The sequence below is a fragment of the Scyliorhinus torazame genome, chromosome 17 (genome assembly GCF_047496885.1).
Source record: "Scyliorhinus torazame isolate Kashiwa2021f chromosome 17, sScyTor2.1, whole genome shotgun sequence".
In the NCBI taxonomy this organism is placed as follows: Eukaryota; Metazoa; Chordata; class Chondrichthyes; order Carcharhiniformes; family Scyliorhinidae; genus Scyliorhinus; species Scyliorhinus torazame.
In genome coordinates this window covers 90313203-90327892 of record NC_092723.1, presented here as the reverse complement: position 1 = coordinate 90327892, position 14690 = coordinate 90313203, and the positions used below count along the sequence as shown (strand labels likewise).

General features: G+C 47.8%; 1 protein-coding gene across 11 annotated transcripts in view; it reads right to left on the bottom strand.

The window, feature by feature from the left end:
- The window catches only part of LOC140393996 (voltage-dependent L-type calcium channel subunit alpha-1S-like), an 804045-nt gene that overhangs the window by 742047 nt on the left and 47308 nt on the right, over positions 1 to 14690 (bottom strand). For all 11 annotated transcript variants that reach the window (XM_072480735.1, XM_072480727.1, XM_072480737.1 and 8 more), the window contains exons 3-4: positions 9238 to 9434; positions 5420 to 5523 (exon numbers count right to left, since the gene is read on the bottom strand). In XM_072480735.1, the coding sequence (XP_072336836.1) occupies positions 5420 to 5523; positions 9238 to 9434 (301 nt within the window). The remainder of the gene's footprint in view (positions 1 to 5419; positions 5524 to 9237; positions 9435 to 14690) is intronic.

The window sequence follows — 14690 nt, the reverse complement described above, 5'->3', positions numbered from 1 at the left end:
AGATCTGGCTGTGGAGGGGACAATTTCAAAGTTTACAGTCGACACAAAGTTTGGAAGTATTGTAAACTGGAAAGAGGACAGTGTAGAACGTCAAAAGGGCATAGACAAGTTGGTGGATTCGGCAGAGAGATGGCAGATGAAGTTCAATGCGGAGAATGTGCAGTGATGCATTTTGGTAGGAAGAACATGGAGAGACAATATAAAATAAGGCGTAAAATTCTAAAAAGGGTACATGAGAAGAATGAATTGGGTGTATATGCACATAAGTACAGATGGAGAAAGCAGTTAAAGCATATAGTGTTCTCGGCTTTATTAATAGGGGCACAGAGTACAAGAGTAAGGAGGTTATGCTGAACATACACAAGACACTAGTTAGACTTCAGCTGGAATATTAAGTACAGTTCTGGGCGCCACATTATAGGAAGGATGTGAATGCATTGGAGAGTGTGAAGAAGAGGTTTACAAGAGTGAGTTCTCCCAGTGAGCCAGAGAAGACACAGCCAGAGTGAGGCACAGTGATGAGTGAGTTTGGGAATTTGAAGCTAGGTGGGTATTCGAAGCTGGGTGGGGAGGAGGTGCTTTTTATCCCTGGGGAGTGACTGGTAAGTAGTTTTTCTTTTCATTTGTATATTTAATTATTTTTTCTTCGTGTTTTGGAATTGTAGTTGTGTTTTGGTAGTTGTATAAGTTAACCTAAGGTTTAAGACATGGCAGGAGATCCCAGACCCGTGTCATGCTCCTCGTGCGCGATGTGGGAGCTCAGGGACACGTCCACTGTCCCTGGCTCCTTCACGTGCAAGAAGTATGTCCAGTTTCAGCTCCCGTTAGACCGCTTGACGGCTCTGGAGCTGTGGATGGACTCACTTTGGAGTATCCGCGATGCTGAGGACGTCGTGCATAGCCTGTTTAGTGAGTTGGTCACACCACAGGTGAAAGTTACTGAGGGAGATAGAAAATGGGTGACCAAAAGACAGAGCAAGAGTAGGAAGGCAGTGCAGGTGTCCCCTGCGGTCATCTCCTTGCAAAACAGATATACCGCTTTGGATACTGTTGAGGGAGATGGCCCACCAGAGGAAGGCAGCAGAAGCCAGATTCATGGCACCGTGGCTGGCTCTGCTGCGCAGGAGGGCAGGAAGAAGAATGGCAGGGCTATAGTGGTAGGGGACACAATCATGAGGGGAATAGACAGGCGGTTCTGCGGACGCAATCGAGACTCCAGGATGGTATGTTGACTCCCTGGTGCAATGGTCAAGGATGTATCGGAGCGGCTGCAGGACATTCTGGGGGAGGAAGGTGAACAGCCAGTTGTCGTGGTGCACATAAGCAACAACGATATAGGTTAAAAAAACAGGATAAGGTCCTACAAGCTGAATTCAGGGAGTTAGGAGTTAAACTAAAAAGTAGGACCTCAAAGGTAGTAATCTCAGGATTGCTACCAGCGCCATGAGCTAGTCAGAGTAAGAATGTCAGGATAGATAGGATGAATGCATGGCTCGAGAGATGGTGCAAGAGGAAGGGATTCACATTCCTGGGGCATTGGAACCGGTTCTGGAGGAGGTGGGACCAGTACAAACAGGACGATCTGCACCTGGGCAGGACTGGAACCAACGTCCTCCAGGGGGGGGGGGGGGTGTTGCTATAGCTGTTGGGGAGGTTTAAACTAATGTGGCAGGGAGATGGGATCCAATGTAGGAAGTCGGAGGGAAGAATAATGGGGACAGAAACAAAAAGCAGTTAGAGGGAAAGTGTAAGGCAGAAAAACCAGAGTCAAAAATCAAAAAGGGCCACGGTACAGGGTACAGTGACTGAGGAGAGTGTGAAAACAGAGGTGGCCAATGCAGGATTGAGGGTGTTGTACCTAAATGCGCGCAGTATACGGAACAAGGTAAATGAGCTTGTTGCACACATTGAAATTGGCCGGTATGATGTTGTGGGCATCACAGAGACGTGGCTGCAAGGGGATCAGGGCTGGGATCTAAATATCCAAGGATGTATGTCCTATCGAAAGGACACGCAGATGGGCAAAGGGGGCGGGGTTGCAATGTTCGTAAGGAATGAAGTTAAATCGATAGCAAGGAGTGATATAGGATTAGAAGGCATAGAATCTCTATGGGTAGAGTTGAGGAATCGCAAAGGTAAAAAGACCCTGATGGGAGTTATGTACAGGCCCCCTAGCAGTAGTCAGGATGTGGGGCAGAAAATAAATCAGAAGATAGAAAAGGCATGTAAATAAGGCAATATTACAATAATCATGGGGAACTTCAATATGCAGGTGGACTGGGAAAATCAGGTTGGTAGTGGATCCCAAGAAATGGAATTTGTGGAATGTCTAAGAGATGGTTTTTTGGAGCAGCTTGTGACAGAGCCTACTAGGGAACAGGCAATTCTGGATTTGGTGATGTGTAATGAGGCAGACTATATTAGGGAACTTAAGGTGAAGGAACCCTTAGGGAGCAGTGACCACAATATGATCGAATTTACCCTGCAGTTTGAGAGGGAGAAGCTGCAATCAGATGTAACAGTATTACAATTAAATAAGGGTAACTACAAAGACATGAGGGAGGAGCTGGCCAGAGTTGATTGGAGAAGGAGCCTAGCAGGGGAGACATTGGAACAGCAATGGCAGGAGTTTTTGGGGGTTATTAGGGAGGCACAACAGAAATTCATCCCAAGGAGGAGGAAACATGATAAGGGGAGGACAAGGCATCCATGGCTGACGAGGGATGTCAAGGACAGCATGAAGGCTAAGGAAAAAGCATACAAAGTGGTGAGAATTAGTGGGAAACGAGAGGATTGGGAAGTCTTGAAAAGCGAGCAGAGGACAACTAAAAAAGCAATAAGGCGGGAGAAGATGAAGTACGAGTGCAAGCTAGCTAGTAATATAAAGGAAGATAGGAAGAGATTTTTTCAATATATAAAAGGTAAGAGAGAGGCAAAAATAGACATTGGACCACTAGAAAATGTGGCTGGAGAAGTAATAATAGGAAACAAAGAAATGGCAGACGACCTGAATAGTTACTTTGCATCAGTCTTCATGGTTGAAGACACCAGTGGGATGCCAGAGCTCCAGGACAATCAGGGGGCAGAGGTGACTGCAGTGACCATTACTAAGGAGAAGGTTCTGGGGAAACTGAAAGGTCTGAAGGTGGATAAGTCACCTGGACCGGATGGACTACACCCCAGGGTCCTAAATGAGATAGCTGAGGAAATTGTGGAGGCATTAGTGATGGTCTTTCAGGGATCACTGGAGGCAGGAAAGGTCCCAGAGGACTGAAAGATGGCTAATGTAACACTAATGTTTAAGAAGGGAGGGAGACAGAAGACGGGAAATTATAGGCCGGTTAGCCTGACTTCAGTCATTGGTAAGATTTTAGAGTCTGTTATTAAAGATGAGATCGCGAAGCACTTGGAAGTGCATGGTAAAATAGGACTGAGTCAGCACGGTTTTGTCAAAGGGAGGTTGATTCTAACAAATCTGTTAGAGTTCTTTGAGGAGGTAACAAGCGAAAGGAGAATCAGTGGACGTGAATTATTTAGATTTCCAGTGCTGCATAGGAGACTGTTAAGTAAGTTAAAAGCCCATGGTGTTAAGAGTAAGATCCTGGCATGGATAGAGGATTGGCTGACTGGCAGAAGGCAAAGAGTGGGGTTAAAGGGTTTTTTTTCAGCATGGCTGCCGGTGACTAGTCGTGTGCCTCAGGGGTCTGTGCTGGGACCACAACGCTTTACAATATACATTAATGATCTGGAAGAAGGTACTGAAGGCACTGCTGCTAAGTTTGCAGATGATACAAAGATCTGTAGAGGAACAGGTAGTATTGCGGAAGCAAGGGGGTTGCAGAAGAACTTGGACAAGCTAGGAGAGTGGACAATGAAGTGCCAAATGAAATACAATGTGGAAAATTGTGAGGTCATGCACTTTGGAAGGAGGAATCTAGGCATAGACTATTTTCTAAGTGGAAAAATGCTTCGGAAGCAGAAGCACAAAGGGACTTGTTCATGATTCTCTTAAGGTTAATGTGCAGGTTCAGTCGGCAGTTAAGAAGGCAAATGCAATGTTAGCATTCATGTCAAGAGGGCTAGAATACAAGACCAGGGATGTACTTCTGAGGCTGCATAAGGCTCTGGTCAGACCCCATTTGTAGTATTGTGAGCAGTTTTGGGCCCCATATCTAAGGAAGGATGTGCTGGCCTTGGAAAGGGTCCAGAGGAGGTTCACAAGAATGATCCCTGGAATGAAGAACTTGTCGTATGAGGAACGTTTGAGGACTCTGGGTCTGTACTCGTTAGAGTTTAGAAGGATAAGAGGGGATCTTATTGAAACGTACAAGATAATTAGTGTCACAAGTAGGCTTACATCAACACTGCAATGAAGTTACTGTGAAAAAAAAACAGTTGCCACACTCTGGCACCTGTTCGGGGACAGAGGGAGAATTCAGAATGTCCAATTCACAAATACGCCTTTCGGGATTTGTGCGAGGAAACTGGAGGAAACTCACACAGACACGGGGAGAATGTGCAGACTTCGTACAGACAGTGACCCAAGCGGGTATCGAACCCGGGGCCCTGGCGCTGTGAAGCAATAGTGCTAACCACTGTGCTACCGTGCCACTTGGGTGGAGTATTAAAGGGAGTGGAAAGTGAGGGGGATGTGGGATAAGACTGGATGGGATATTAAAGGTTGCAGGGAGTGAGGGGCAGAGTGGGATTAGACTGGGTACGATATTAAAGGGTGCGGGGAGTGAGGGGGAAGTGGGATAAGACTGAATGGGATATTAAAGATTGCGGGGAATGAGCGACTGGGTACAATTTTAAAGGATGTGGGGAGGAAGGGGAGAGTGGGATTAGACTGGGTGGGATATTAAAGGGTGCGAGAAGTGAAAGGGAGAATGGAGTTAGACTGGGTGGGATATTAAAGGGTGTGGGGCGCGAGAGGGGACTGAGGTGAGACGAGGTGGGATATTAAAGGGTGTGGGGTGTGAGGGGGGACTGAGGTTAGACTCGGTGGGATATTAAAGGGTGTGGGGAGTGAGGGGGGGACTGAGGTTAGACTAGGTGGCTTATTTTTTAAAATAAATGTAGAGTACCCAATTCATTTTTTCCAATTAAAGGGCAATTTAGTGTGGCCAATCCACCTATCTTGCACATCTTTGGGTTGTGGGGGTGAAACCCAGGCAAACACAGACAGAATGTGCAAACTCCACACGGACAGTGACCCAGAGCCGGGATCTAACCTGGGACCTCAGCGCCGTGAGGCAGCAATGCTAACCACTGCGCCGCCAACGAGGTGGCATATTAATGGGTACTGGCAGTGAGGGGAATGGGAGTTGGTTGGGTAGTTGAAGCAGAGTGTAATTTTAGCATTGATTTTATGGGCCAAATCAGTTGCATTAGGCTCGATCTTTGGCTCCTTACTAACCCACTCAAGACACCTAGTACGAGATTGAGCACGAAGAATGAGCCCAGCAGGATGAGGCTGACAAAGTAGATCCAAGGCCATTCGTTTCCAATGGCATCATTGACCTGTAATTGAAGAAATAAGAGGGTTAACTGGCTGAAATTGTAAATTGAACGAGTGAGCTAATGGACGGAGAGGCATGATCGGGATGTTTGACAGAACCTAGCCAGAGTTGAACCGATAAACCAATAGTTAGCCGAGGGTTGGACTGGTGAACTGATAGTTAGATGAGTTAGGATGGTGTACTGGTAGTTAGCTGAGGGTTGGGCTGGTGAATAGATAAGTTAGCGAGACATTGAGCTGATGAACTGGCAGTCAGGCAGAGGTTTAGGGGAGGGGACATTTGGGGAGGGGCAGTGGGGGTAGGTTTGCAGCAAGGCAGGCCAGTAACACGGTTCAATTCCCGTACCAGCCTCCCCGAACAGGCGCCGGAATGTGGCGACTAGGGGCTTTTCACAGTAACTTTATTTGAAGCCTACTTGTGACAATAAGCGATTTTCATTTCATTTAAATTAATTTAAAGTAATCAGAAAGGGAAAAACAAAAATGAGCATTGGTCCTCCAGAGAGAGTCTGGGGAGGTAATAATAGGGAATGAAAAATGCATTGAACAGATATTCTTTCTCTCTCTTCTCCATAGAAGATACAAATAACGGGCGAAATTCTCCCGAAACGGCGCGATGTCCGCCGACTGGCGCCCAAAACGGCGCCAATCAGACGGGCATCGCGCCGCCCCAAAGGTTCGGAATGCTCCGCATGTTTGGGGGCCGAGCCCCAACATTGAGGGGCTAGGCCGACACCGGAGGAATTTCCGCCCCACCAGCTGGCGGAAACGGCCTTTGTTGCCCCGCCAGCTGGCACGGAAATGACATCCCCATGTGGCGCATGCGCGGGAGCGTCAGCGGCCGCTGACAGTTTCCCACGCATGCGCAGAGGAGGGAGTCTCTTCCGCCTCCGCCATGGTGGAGACCGTGGCGGAGGCGGAAGGGAAAGAGTGCCCCACGGCACAGGTCCGCCCACGGATTGGTGGGCCCCGATCGTGGGCCAGGCCACCGTGGGGGCACCCCCCGGGGCCAGATCGCCCCGCGCCCCCTCCAGGACCCCGGAACCCGCCCACGCCGCCTTGTCCCGCCATTCAAAAGGTGGTTTAATCCACGCCGGCGGGACAGGCAATTTATTTATCGGCGGGACTTCGGCCCATCCAGGCCGGAGAATCGAGCGGGGGGGTCCACCAACCGGCGCGGCCCGATTCCCACCCCCGCCGAATGTCCAGTACCGGAGACTTCGGCAACCGGCGGGGCCGGGATTCACGGCAGCCCCCAGCGATTCTCCAACCCGGCGGGGGGTCGGAGAATGACGCCCAACATCTCAAAAATAATTGTGAATCAAGAGTAAAAGGCAAAGAGGAACATTAAACAATTATAATTTTAAAAAGGACATGGGAACTCCAATTTATTTTCTGAAACTGGATATACACTACCCAGTAGATCCCTACCGGTTCCTTCTATGGTTGATACCTTATTGTCCAGTTTTTTACAATGGTTAATGGAGTTACCCTGCCCCTCAGCAGGGGAGCTTGTACTCTGCGAGGGCCACAGGGAAGATTATCATTCCCATTCCTTAAGTCCCTGGTGGGATATTGCAATAATCAACAGGGAAAGGGTACTGAGAAAATTATTAAAATTATAGGCTGACAAGTCCCAAGGACATGATGGAGTTCATCCTAGGGTCTTAAAGAAACTGAGATAGTGGATGCATTAATTGTAATTTTCGAAAATTCACTAGTTTGTAGATAGGTCCCATCAGATTGGAAAATAGCGAAAGTGATTCCTCTATTCAAGAAAAGGGAGGGGGGAAGACAGAAAGCAGGAAATAACAGGCCAATTAGCTTAGCATCTGTCATAGGAAAAATGCTAGAATCTATATTATTGAGGAGGTTATAGCAGGGCACTTAGAAAATTGCAATGCAATCACGTATCAGGTAAACACGGTTTTGTGAAACAAAAATTGTGTTTGACTAATTGTTGGGAGTTCTTTGAGGAAGCAACAAGCAATTCATTTAAAGGGGAAGCATTTGATGTGGAAAACTTGGATTTCCAAAAGGTATTTGAGAACGTGACACATTAAAGGTTACTGAACAAAGAAGAGTTCATGGTTCAGGGGGTAACAAATGGCATGGATGGAGGATTGATTAGCTAATAGGAAGCAGAAAGGGAATAAAAAAGTCACTTTTGAGTTCATTAAATGATAGAATTCCTACAGTGCATAAGGAGGCCTTTTAGGATATCGAGTCTGCATCGACTCTCTGAAAGAGCACCTTACTTAGGCCATCTCCCCCGTCCCATCGTTGTAATCCCACATCAGAGTTGGCAGTATATAACTAACAAAGTGCACAGGGATCAATGCTGGGACCTCACCTATTTACAATTTACATCAATGACTTGGAAGATGGGACTGAATATACAGTTGCTAAATTTACTGATGACACAAAGATAGGTAGGAGCCTATGTTGTAAAGACGATACAAGGGGCGAGATCTTCCGTGTGTTCACGCCGGCGGAATATTCCGGTCCTGCTGACGGCACACCCTCGCCGTGGATTTCCTGGCAGCGTGGGGTGGATTCAATAGGAAATCCCATTGATAACAGCGGGAGCAGAAAACCTGGCTGCCGGCCAATGGCGGGCTACCTCCCCCCACCGAGAAACACATCGTTGGGTGGGTGGGGGGGTCAGGGTAGAGAATCGCGGCCATGGAACCTGCCAAGGGGCATAGATTAATTGAGTGAGTGAAAAACTGGCAGATGGGTTTAATGTGAGAAAATGTGAACTTGTCCACTTGGGCAACAAGAATTGAAAAGCAACACATGTAAGTGAACAGAGATTGCAGAACTTTGTGGTACCGAAAGATCTAGGTGTCCTAGTACATGAATGACAAAAAGTTAGTATGTAGGTACAGCAAGTTATTTGGAAGGCAAATGGAATGTTATCATTTATTGAAAAGGGAATGGTGTAAAAGAATGGTGTATTGCTCCAGTTGGTGAGGCCACATTTAGAATACTGTGTGCAGTTTTGGTCTCCTTATTTAAGAAATGGCATAATTTTATTAGAAACAGTTTAGAGAAGGTTCACTCGACTGATTCCTGGAATGGAGGGGTTTAACTTATGTTGATAGTTTGGACAGGTTGGGCCTGTATTCATGGCGTTTAGAAGAATGAGGGGTGAACTTATTGAAACGTACAAGATGAGGGGATTTGACAGGGTGGATGCTGAAAGGGTGTTCCCCTTTGTAGGAGAGACTGGAACTACGGGACACAAGTTTAAAAATAAATGGCCTCCTGTTTAAGACGGAGATGAGGAGAATTTTGTTTTGTCTCATCAGGTCATTAGTCTATGTAACTCTTTTCCCCAGAGAGCAGTGGAGGATGGGTGATAGAATGTTGTTAAACCTGGAGTTACCTTCTTGATTGATAAGGGAGTCGAAGGTTATTGGTGGCAGACAGGAAAGTGGAGTTGAGGCCACAATCAGATCAGCCATAATCTCTTCAATAGTGGAGCAGGCTTGAGAGGCTAAATGTCCGCCTCCTGCACCTAATTTGTATGTTTGTTGGCATCTATGTTGGTCGGTCAAGTCATGCCCTGGAGTACTGGATTAATCTGAGGGAATTGTGCCAGCCTGAAGTGGTAAGGTTTGAGGTGGAGCTCTGCAATGAGGCATGGTCACACCAAGACAGCAATGCGCTGAATGTTGGGCACTGACAATACCGTGCTGGTTGTTACTTACCCAGTATAAGACATCGGTCCAGCCCTCCATGGTGATGCACTGATACACGGTTAACATTGCAAAGCCAAAGTTATCAAAGTGAGTTATGCCACTGTTGGGCCCAGGCCAGCCTGACCTGCACTCGGTGCCATTGAGGGCACAATGACGACCATGGCCTGAATGGGCACAAGGTGCTGGCCATTCATCAGCAACAATATCTGTGTTAATAGAGAGAGAGAGAGGAGGGACAGGGAGGGAAGGGAAAAGGGAGGGGGAGAGAGAGTGGAGCAAGAGAAGGGCAAGGAAGAAGGAGGGCAAAAGACAGAGACAGAAAGGATGGGAAGATGGAGTTGGGGGTAGATGGAGTGAAAGAGGGAGGAAAAGAGGGAGAGAGAAGAGAGAAGGGGGTGAAAGGTGGAGGAGGCAGTGAAGGGGTGAGAGAGGGGAGAGGTAGAAGGACAGTTGGAACCAGAGAGAGGAAATAGAGAAGGTGAGAGTGAGGGGACATAGGAGAGAGATTAGGAGAGTAAGGGGGGGGGGAAGAGTGAGAGCATGGAAAGTGATAGGAGGGGAGGGGGAGGTAGAGGGGTAAGAGTTGGGAAAGAGAGTGGGGAGTAAGTGAAGAGACAGAGGGAAGGGTGGGGATGAGAGAGGGGAAGACAAAGAGTCGGGAAAAGAGGCAGGGATACAGAGGAAAAGAGAATGGAATGGCAAGGGGAGGGGAAGAGGGAGTGAGAAAAAAAAAAACAATGAAGGAAGAGTGTTACTGAGGGAGTGGCATTGATCAAACCCACCACTGACCCATCATTCACTCCACATGTTCCCCTCAAAAGCATGTGTACTGTAGTGTGTGTGTTGCCGCCTCCCCCAATGTTTGTTGCTCAAACTTTACCTATAAGACCATAAGACATAGAAGCAGAATTAGGCCACTCGGCCCATCGAGTCAGCCCCGCCATTCGATCATGGCTGATATTTTTCACATCCTCATTCTCCTGCCTTCTTCCCATAACCCCTGATCCCCTTATTAGCCTATCTATCTCTGTTTTAAAGACACTGAGTGATTTGACCTCCACAGCCTTCTGCGGCAGAGTTCCACAGATTCATCACCCTCTGGCTGAAGAAATTCCTCCTCATCTCTGTTTTAAAGGATCGTCCCTTTAGTCTGAGATTGTGTCCTCTGCTTCTAGTTTTTCCTACAAGTGGAAACATCCTTTCCACATCCACTCCATCCAGGCCTCGCAGTATCCTTTAAGTTTCAATAAGATCCCCTCTCATCCTTCTAAACTCCCTGTGTGTATATATGAAGGCCTGTGTTCTCGCTGTCATTCTCTGTATCTATGTATCAGTGATTCAACATGTCTGCTTATATTTAGTTTTCACATTATTTGATCACCCTATCCCGGTCTGTGTTCCCACTGTAGACGTGTTCACATGGTATTCACAATGCCTCTGTGTGTTCACATTGCGTTGGGGGGAGTTATAGAACAAAGAGATCTAGGAGTACGGGTTCATAGCTCCTTGAAGGTGGAGTCGCAGGTGGACAGGGTGGTGAAGAAGGCATTCGGCATGCTTGGTTTCATTGGTCAGAACATTGAATACAGGAGTTGGGACGTCTTGTTGAAGTTGTACAAGACATTGGTACGGCCACACTTGGAATACTGTGTGCAGTTCTGGTCACCCTATTCTAGAAAGGATATTATTAAACTGGAAAGAGTGCAGAAAAGATTTACTAGGATGTTGCCGGGACTTGATGGTTTGAGTTATAAGGAGAGGCTGGATAGACTGGGACTTTTTTCCCTGGAGCGTAGGAGGCTTAGGGGTGATCTTATAGAGGTCTATAAAATAATGAGGGGCATAGATAAGGTAGATAGTCAACATCTTTTCCCAAAGGTAGGGGAGTCTAAAACTAGAGGGCATAGGTTTAAGGTGAGAGGGGAGAGATTCAGAAGGGCCCAGAGGGGCAATTTCTTCACTCAGAGGGTAGTGAGTGTCTGGAATGTGCTGCCAGAGGTAGTAGTAGAGGCGGGTACAATTGTGTCTTTTAAAAAGCATTTGGATAGTTACATGGGTAAGATGGGTATAGAGGGTTAGGGGCCAAGTGCGGGCAACTGGGACTAGCTTAATGGTAAAAACTGGGCTGCATGGACTGGTTGGGCCGAAGGGCCTGTTTCCATGCTGTAAACGTCTATGATTCTATGATTTGTATCATCTTCAAACTTTGTTTTCAGTTCAAGGTTTCACTGTCGATTCATTCAAGTCTCTTAGTTTCAGAAATGTAGCACTCACAGAGTAAGTGGAGAGAGACAGAGAGAGAACAGGGGCGAAATTCTCCTGAAACGGCGCGATGTCCGCCGACTGGCGCCCAAAACAGCGCCAATCAGACGGGCATCGCGCCGCCCCAAAGGTGCGGAATGCTCCGCATCTTTGGGGGCCGAGCCCCAACATTGAGGGGCTAGGCCGACACCGGAGGAATTTCCGCCCCGCCAGCTGGCGGAAACGGCCTTAGTTGCTTCGCCAGCTGGCGCGGAAATGACATCCCCGGGCGGCGCATGCACGGGAGCGTCAGCGGCCGCTGACAGTTTCCCACGCATGCGCAGTGGAGGGAGTCTCTTCCGCCTCCGCCATGGTGGAGACCGTGGCGGAGGCGGAAGGGAAAGAATGCCCCCACGGCACAGGCCCGCCCGCGGATCGGTGGGCCCCGGTCGCGGGCCAGGCCACCATGGGGGCACCCCCCGGGGCCAGATCGTCCCGCAGGACCACAGAGCCCGCCCACGCCACCTTGTCCCGCCGTTCAAAAGGTGGTTTAATCCACGCCGGCGGGACAGGCAATTTATCGGCGGGACTTCGGCCCACCCGGGTCGGAGAATCGAGCGGGCGGGCCCGCCAACCGACGCGGCCCGATTCCCGCCCCTGCCGAATATCCGGTGCCGGAGGCTTCGGCAACCGGCGGGGGCGGGATTCACGGCAGCCCCCGGCGATTCTCCAACCCGGCGGGGGGTCGGAGAATGACGCCCCAGGTCTTTGTGGGTCTCGGACTCAACTACTCCCTGAGGTCTCTGAGAAGCAACCCACTGGGATAGGATCCAATCACCGCCTGTTACCGGGCAGAGTACGGCCTTTTGGCAATTCATTGGCCGCCAGCCAATCAATTGAACCGAGTCCCACCCCATCTCTCTCTCTCTCTGGTGCCAAAAAGTCTGAGATCTCCTGTTTGAGCTAGCAGAGTGTACTCTTCTGTAACTTTTGAATTCCTCACTCCTCTCTGCTGCTTGACTTAAAGACACATCTCCATTAATAATCTATGGATAAAAAATTATCATGGCAAAATACCAAAAGGGGAAATAAGGGAATAAACAGGAAGGACCCGTACAGTGTGTTGTCTGACTACCTAGTGAGCAACCAAAGAGAAAATGTGTTTGATTGCCTGGCTTTGAACTTTATTAGATGCGTAACCTCAGACAACCCAACCGGACTAGGGCTTTAACCTTTCGAACACTGACAAAGAGACATTTTGTCTGTTCTGGTTTGATTACACTGTAAAATAGCTCAGCTATCCAGTCAAATATAGGGAAAATAATCAATGTAAGAACTCAGTGAAGAGCTAGGTTTTTAGAATGTCTGATTTCGGTATGATTTTGAAGCAGCTCAATTATGTGGAACAGACTTTGCAACAAATATACAGTCATCGGGCTATTTACCTGAACTCTCATGACTACTTATCTCTCAAATCTGCTTAAACTAACCCCCTACAAAGATCCCAGCACAACACAATGCCCTTGCTGGTGTTACAACGTGTTTATTAAAACAGTGTTCACACTAACCATTTGTGTTTTCACACTGTCCATGTGTATATTCACAATGTACCGGTTTACATGCACGTGCATGTGTCCACTTTGTCCGCTTGTGTGTATCCACTTTGTCCACATTCTATTCACTTTGTGTTCACGCTGCCAAATTTTGTCCGCATGCGTTCACTCGGTGTCCAATCTGTCTGCGTAAATGTGTTCACACTGTGCATGTGTTCACACTGTCCGCGTATGTGCGCGATCACACTGTGTGTGAGTGCATGTGCTCAGTGTTCCATGCTGTGCATGTATGTGCATTCATACTATGCATGTGTGTGCGTTCATACTGTGTGTGCGAGTCTGTTAACATTGTGCGTGTGTGCGCGTTCACTGTGCCTGTGTGTTCACACTGTGCGTGTGTTCACATTATGCCTGTGTGTTCACACTGTGCGTGTGTGTTCACAGTGTGCCTGTGTGTTCACACTGTGCGTGTGTGTTCACACTGTGCCTATGTGTTCACACTGTGCCTGTGTGTTCACACTGTCCGTGTGTGTGCATTCACACTGTGCCTATGTGTTCACACTGTGCATGTACTTCCTGCAGGTAATCCATATGTTTCTTTTCTGTCGATCCTGTAATGGGTTTGTCATCCAAGTAGACAGCCACCTTCGGGAGGTTCTGAAAAATGTTCTCTATCACCCGCTGCAAGATCGCCGGGACTGATGAAACTCAAACAACCTCCGATGAGTATTAATGATAGCAAACCTCCTGGAATCTGGGTGAAGCTCCCCCTGCAGATACGCATGACTCATGTCCAGCTTCGTGAAGGACCATCCTCCAGCCAATCTGGCGTATAAATCCTTTACACGTGGCATTGGGGATCGGACCAAACATGAGGCCCTGTTCACAGTGAGTCTGAACAGTCACAAAGGCAGACAATCTTGTCAGGCTTCATTACCGGCAACACAGGCTTGGCCCACTCCGCAAACTGCACCAGGCGTATGACCTACATACATAGATACTAGAAGATAGGGGCAGGAGGAGGCTTTTTGGGCCCTTTGTGCCTGCTCCACCATTCATCACGATCATGGCTGATCATCTAACTCAATAGCCTAATCCTGCTTTCTCCCCATAGCCTTTTATCCCATTCTCCTCAACTGCTATATCCAGCCACCTCTTGAATTAATTCAAAGTTTTAGCATCAACTACTTCCTGTGGTAATGAATTCCACAGGCTCACCACTCTTTGTGTGAAGAAATGTCTCCTTGGGCGAAATTCTTCGTAATCGGCGCGAGGTTTTGCACTGAGTGCTGAATTTGGTGCATTTGAGTGCGATAGTGAGAGTTTGGTGACCGGGGGAGTATAAGGCTTCATTTTTATCTAAAGTTTAGTCTTTCTTTCATTTAGTTAATTAACTTAAAAGTTGCTGTTTGGTTTAGAAGAAGGTGAATTTTCAATAAGCTTTAAACAGGCTTCTACTTGTAGGCACTTGCAGCTGGAGCTTGTTAATTAGTTAATTGGATTAGGCCAGTTTTCAGAGGCTAGATTCACAGTATAAAAGTGATCCCCTACAGTGCAGACTTTGTTTGCATTGAGTGCTGAATTTGGTGCATTTGAGTGCGATAGTGAGAGTTTGGTGACCGAGGGAGTATAAGGCTTCATTTTTATCTAAAGTTTAGTCTTTCTTTT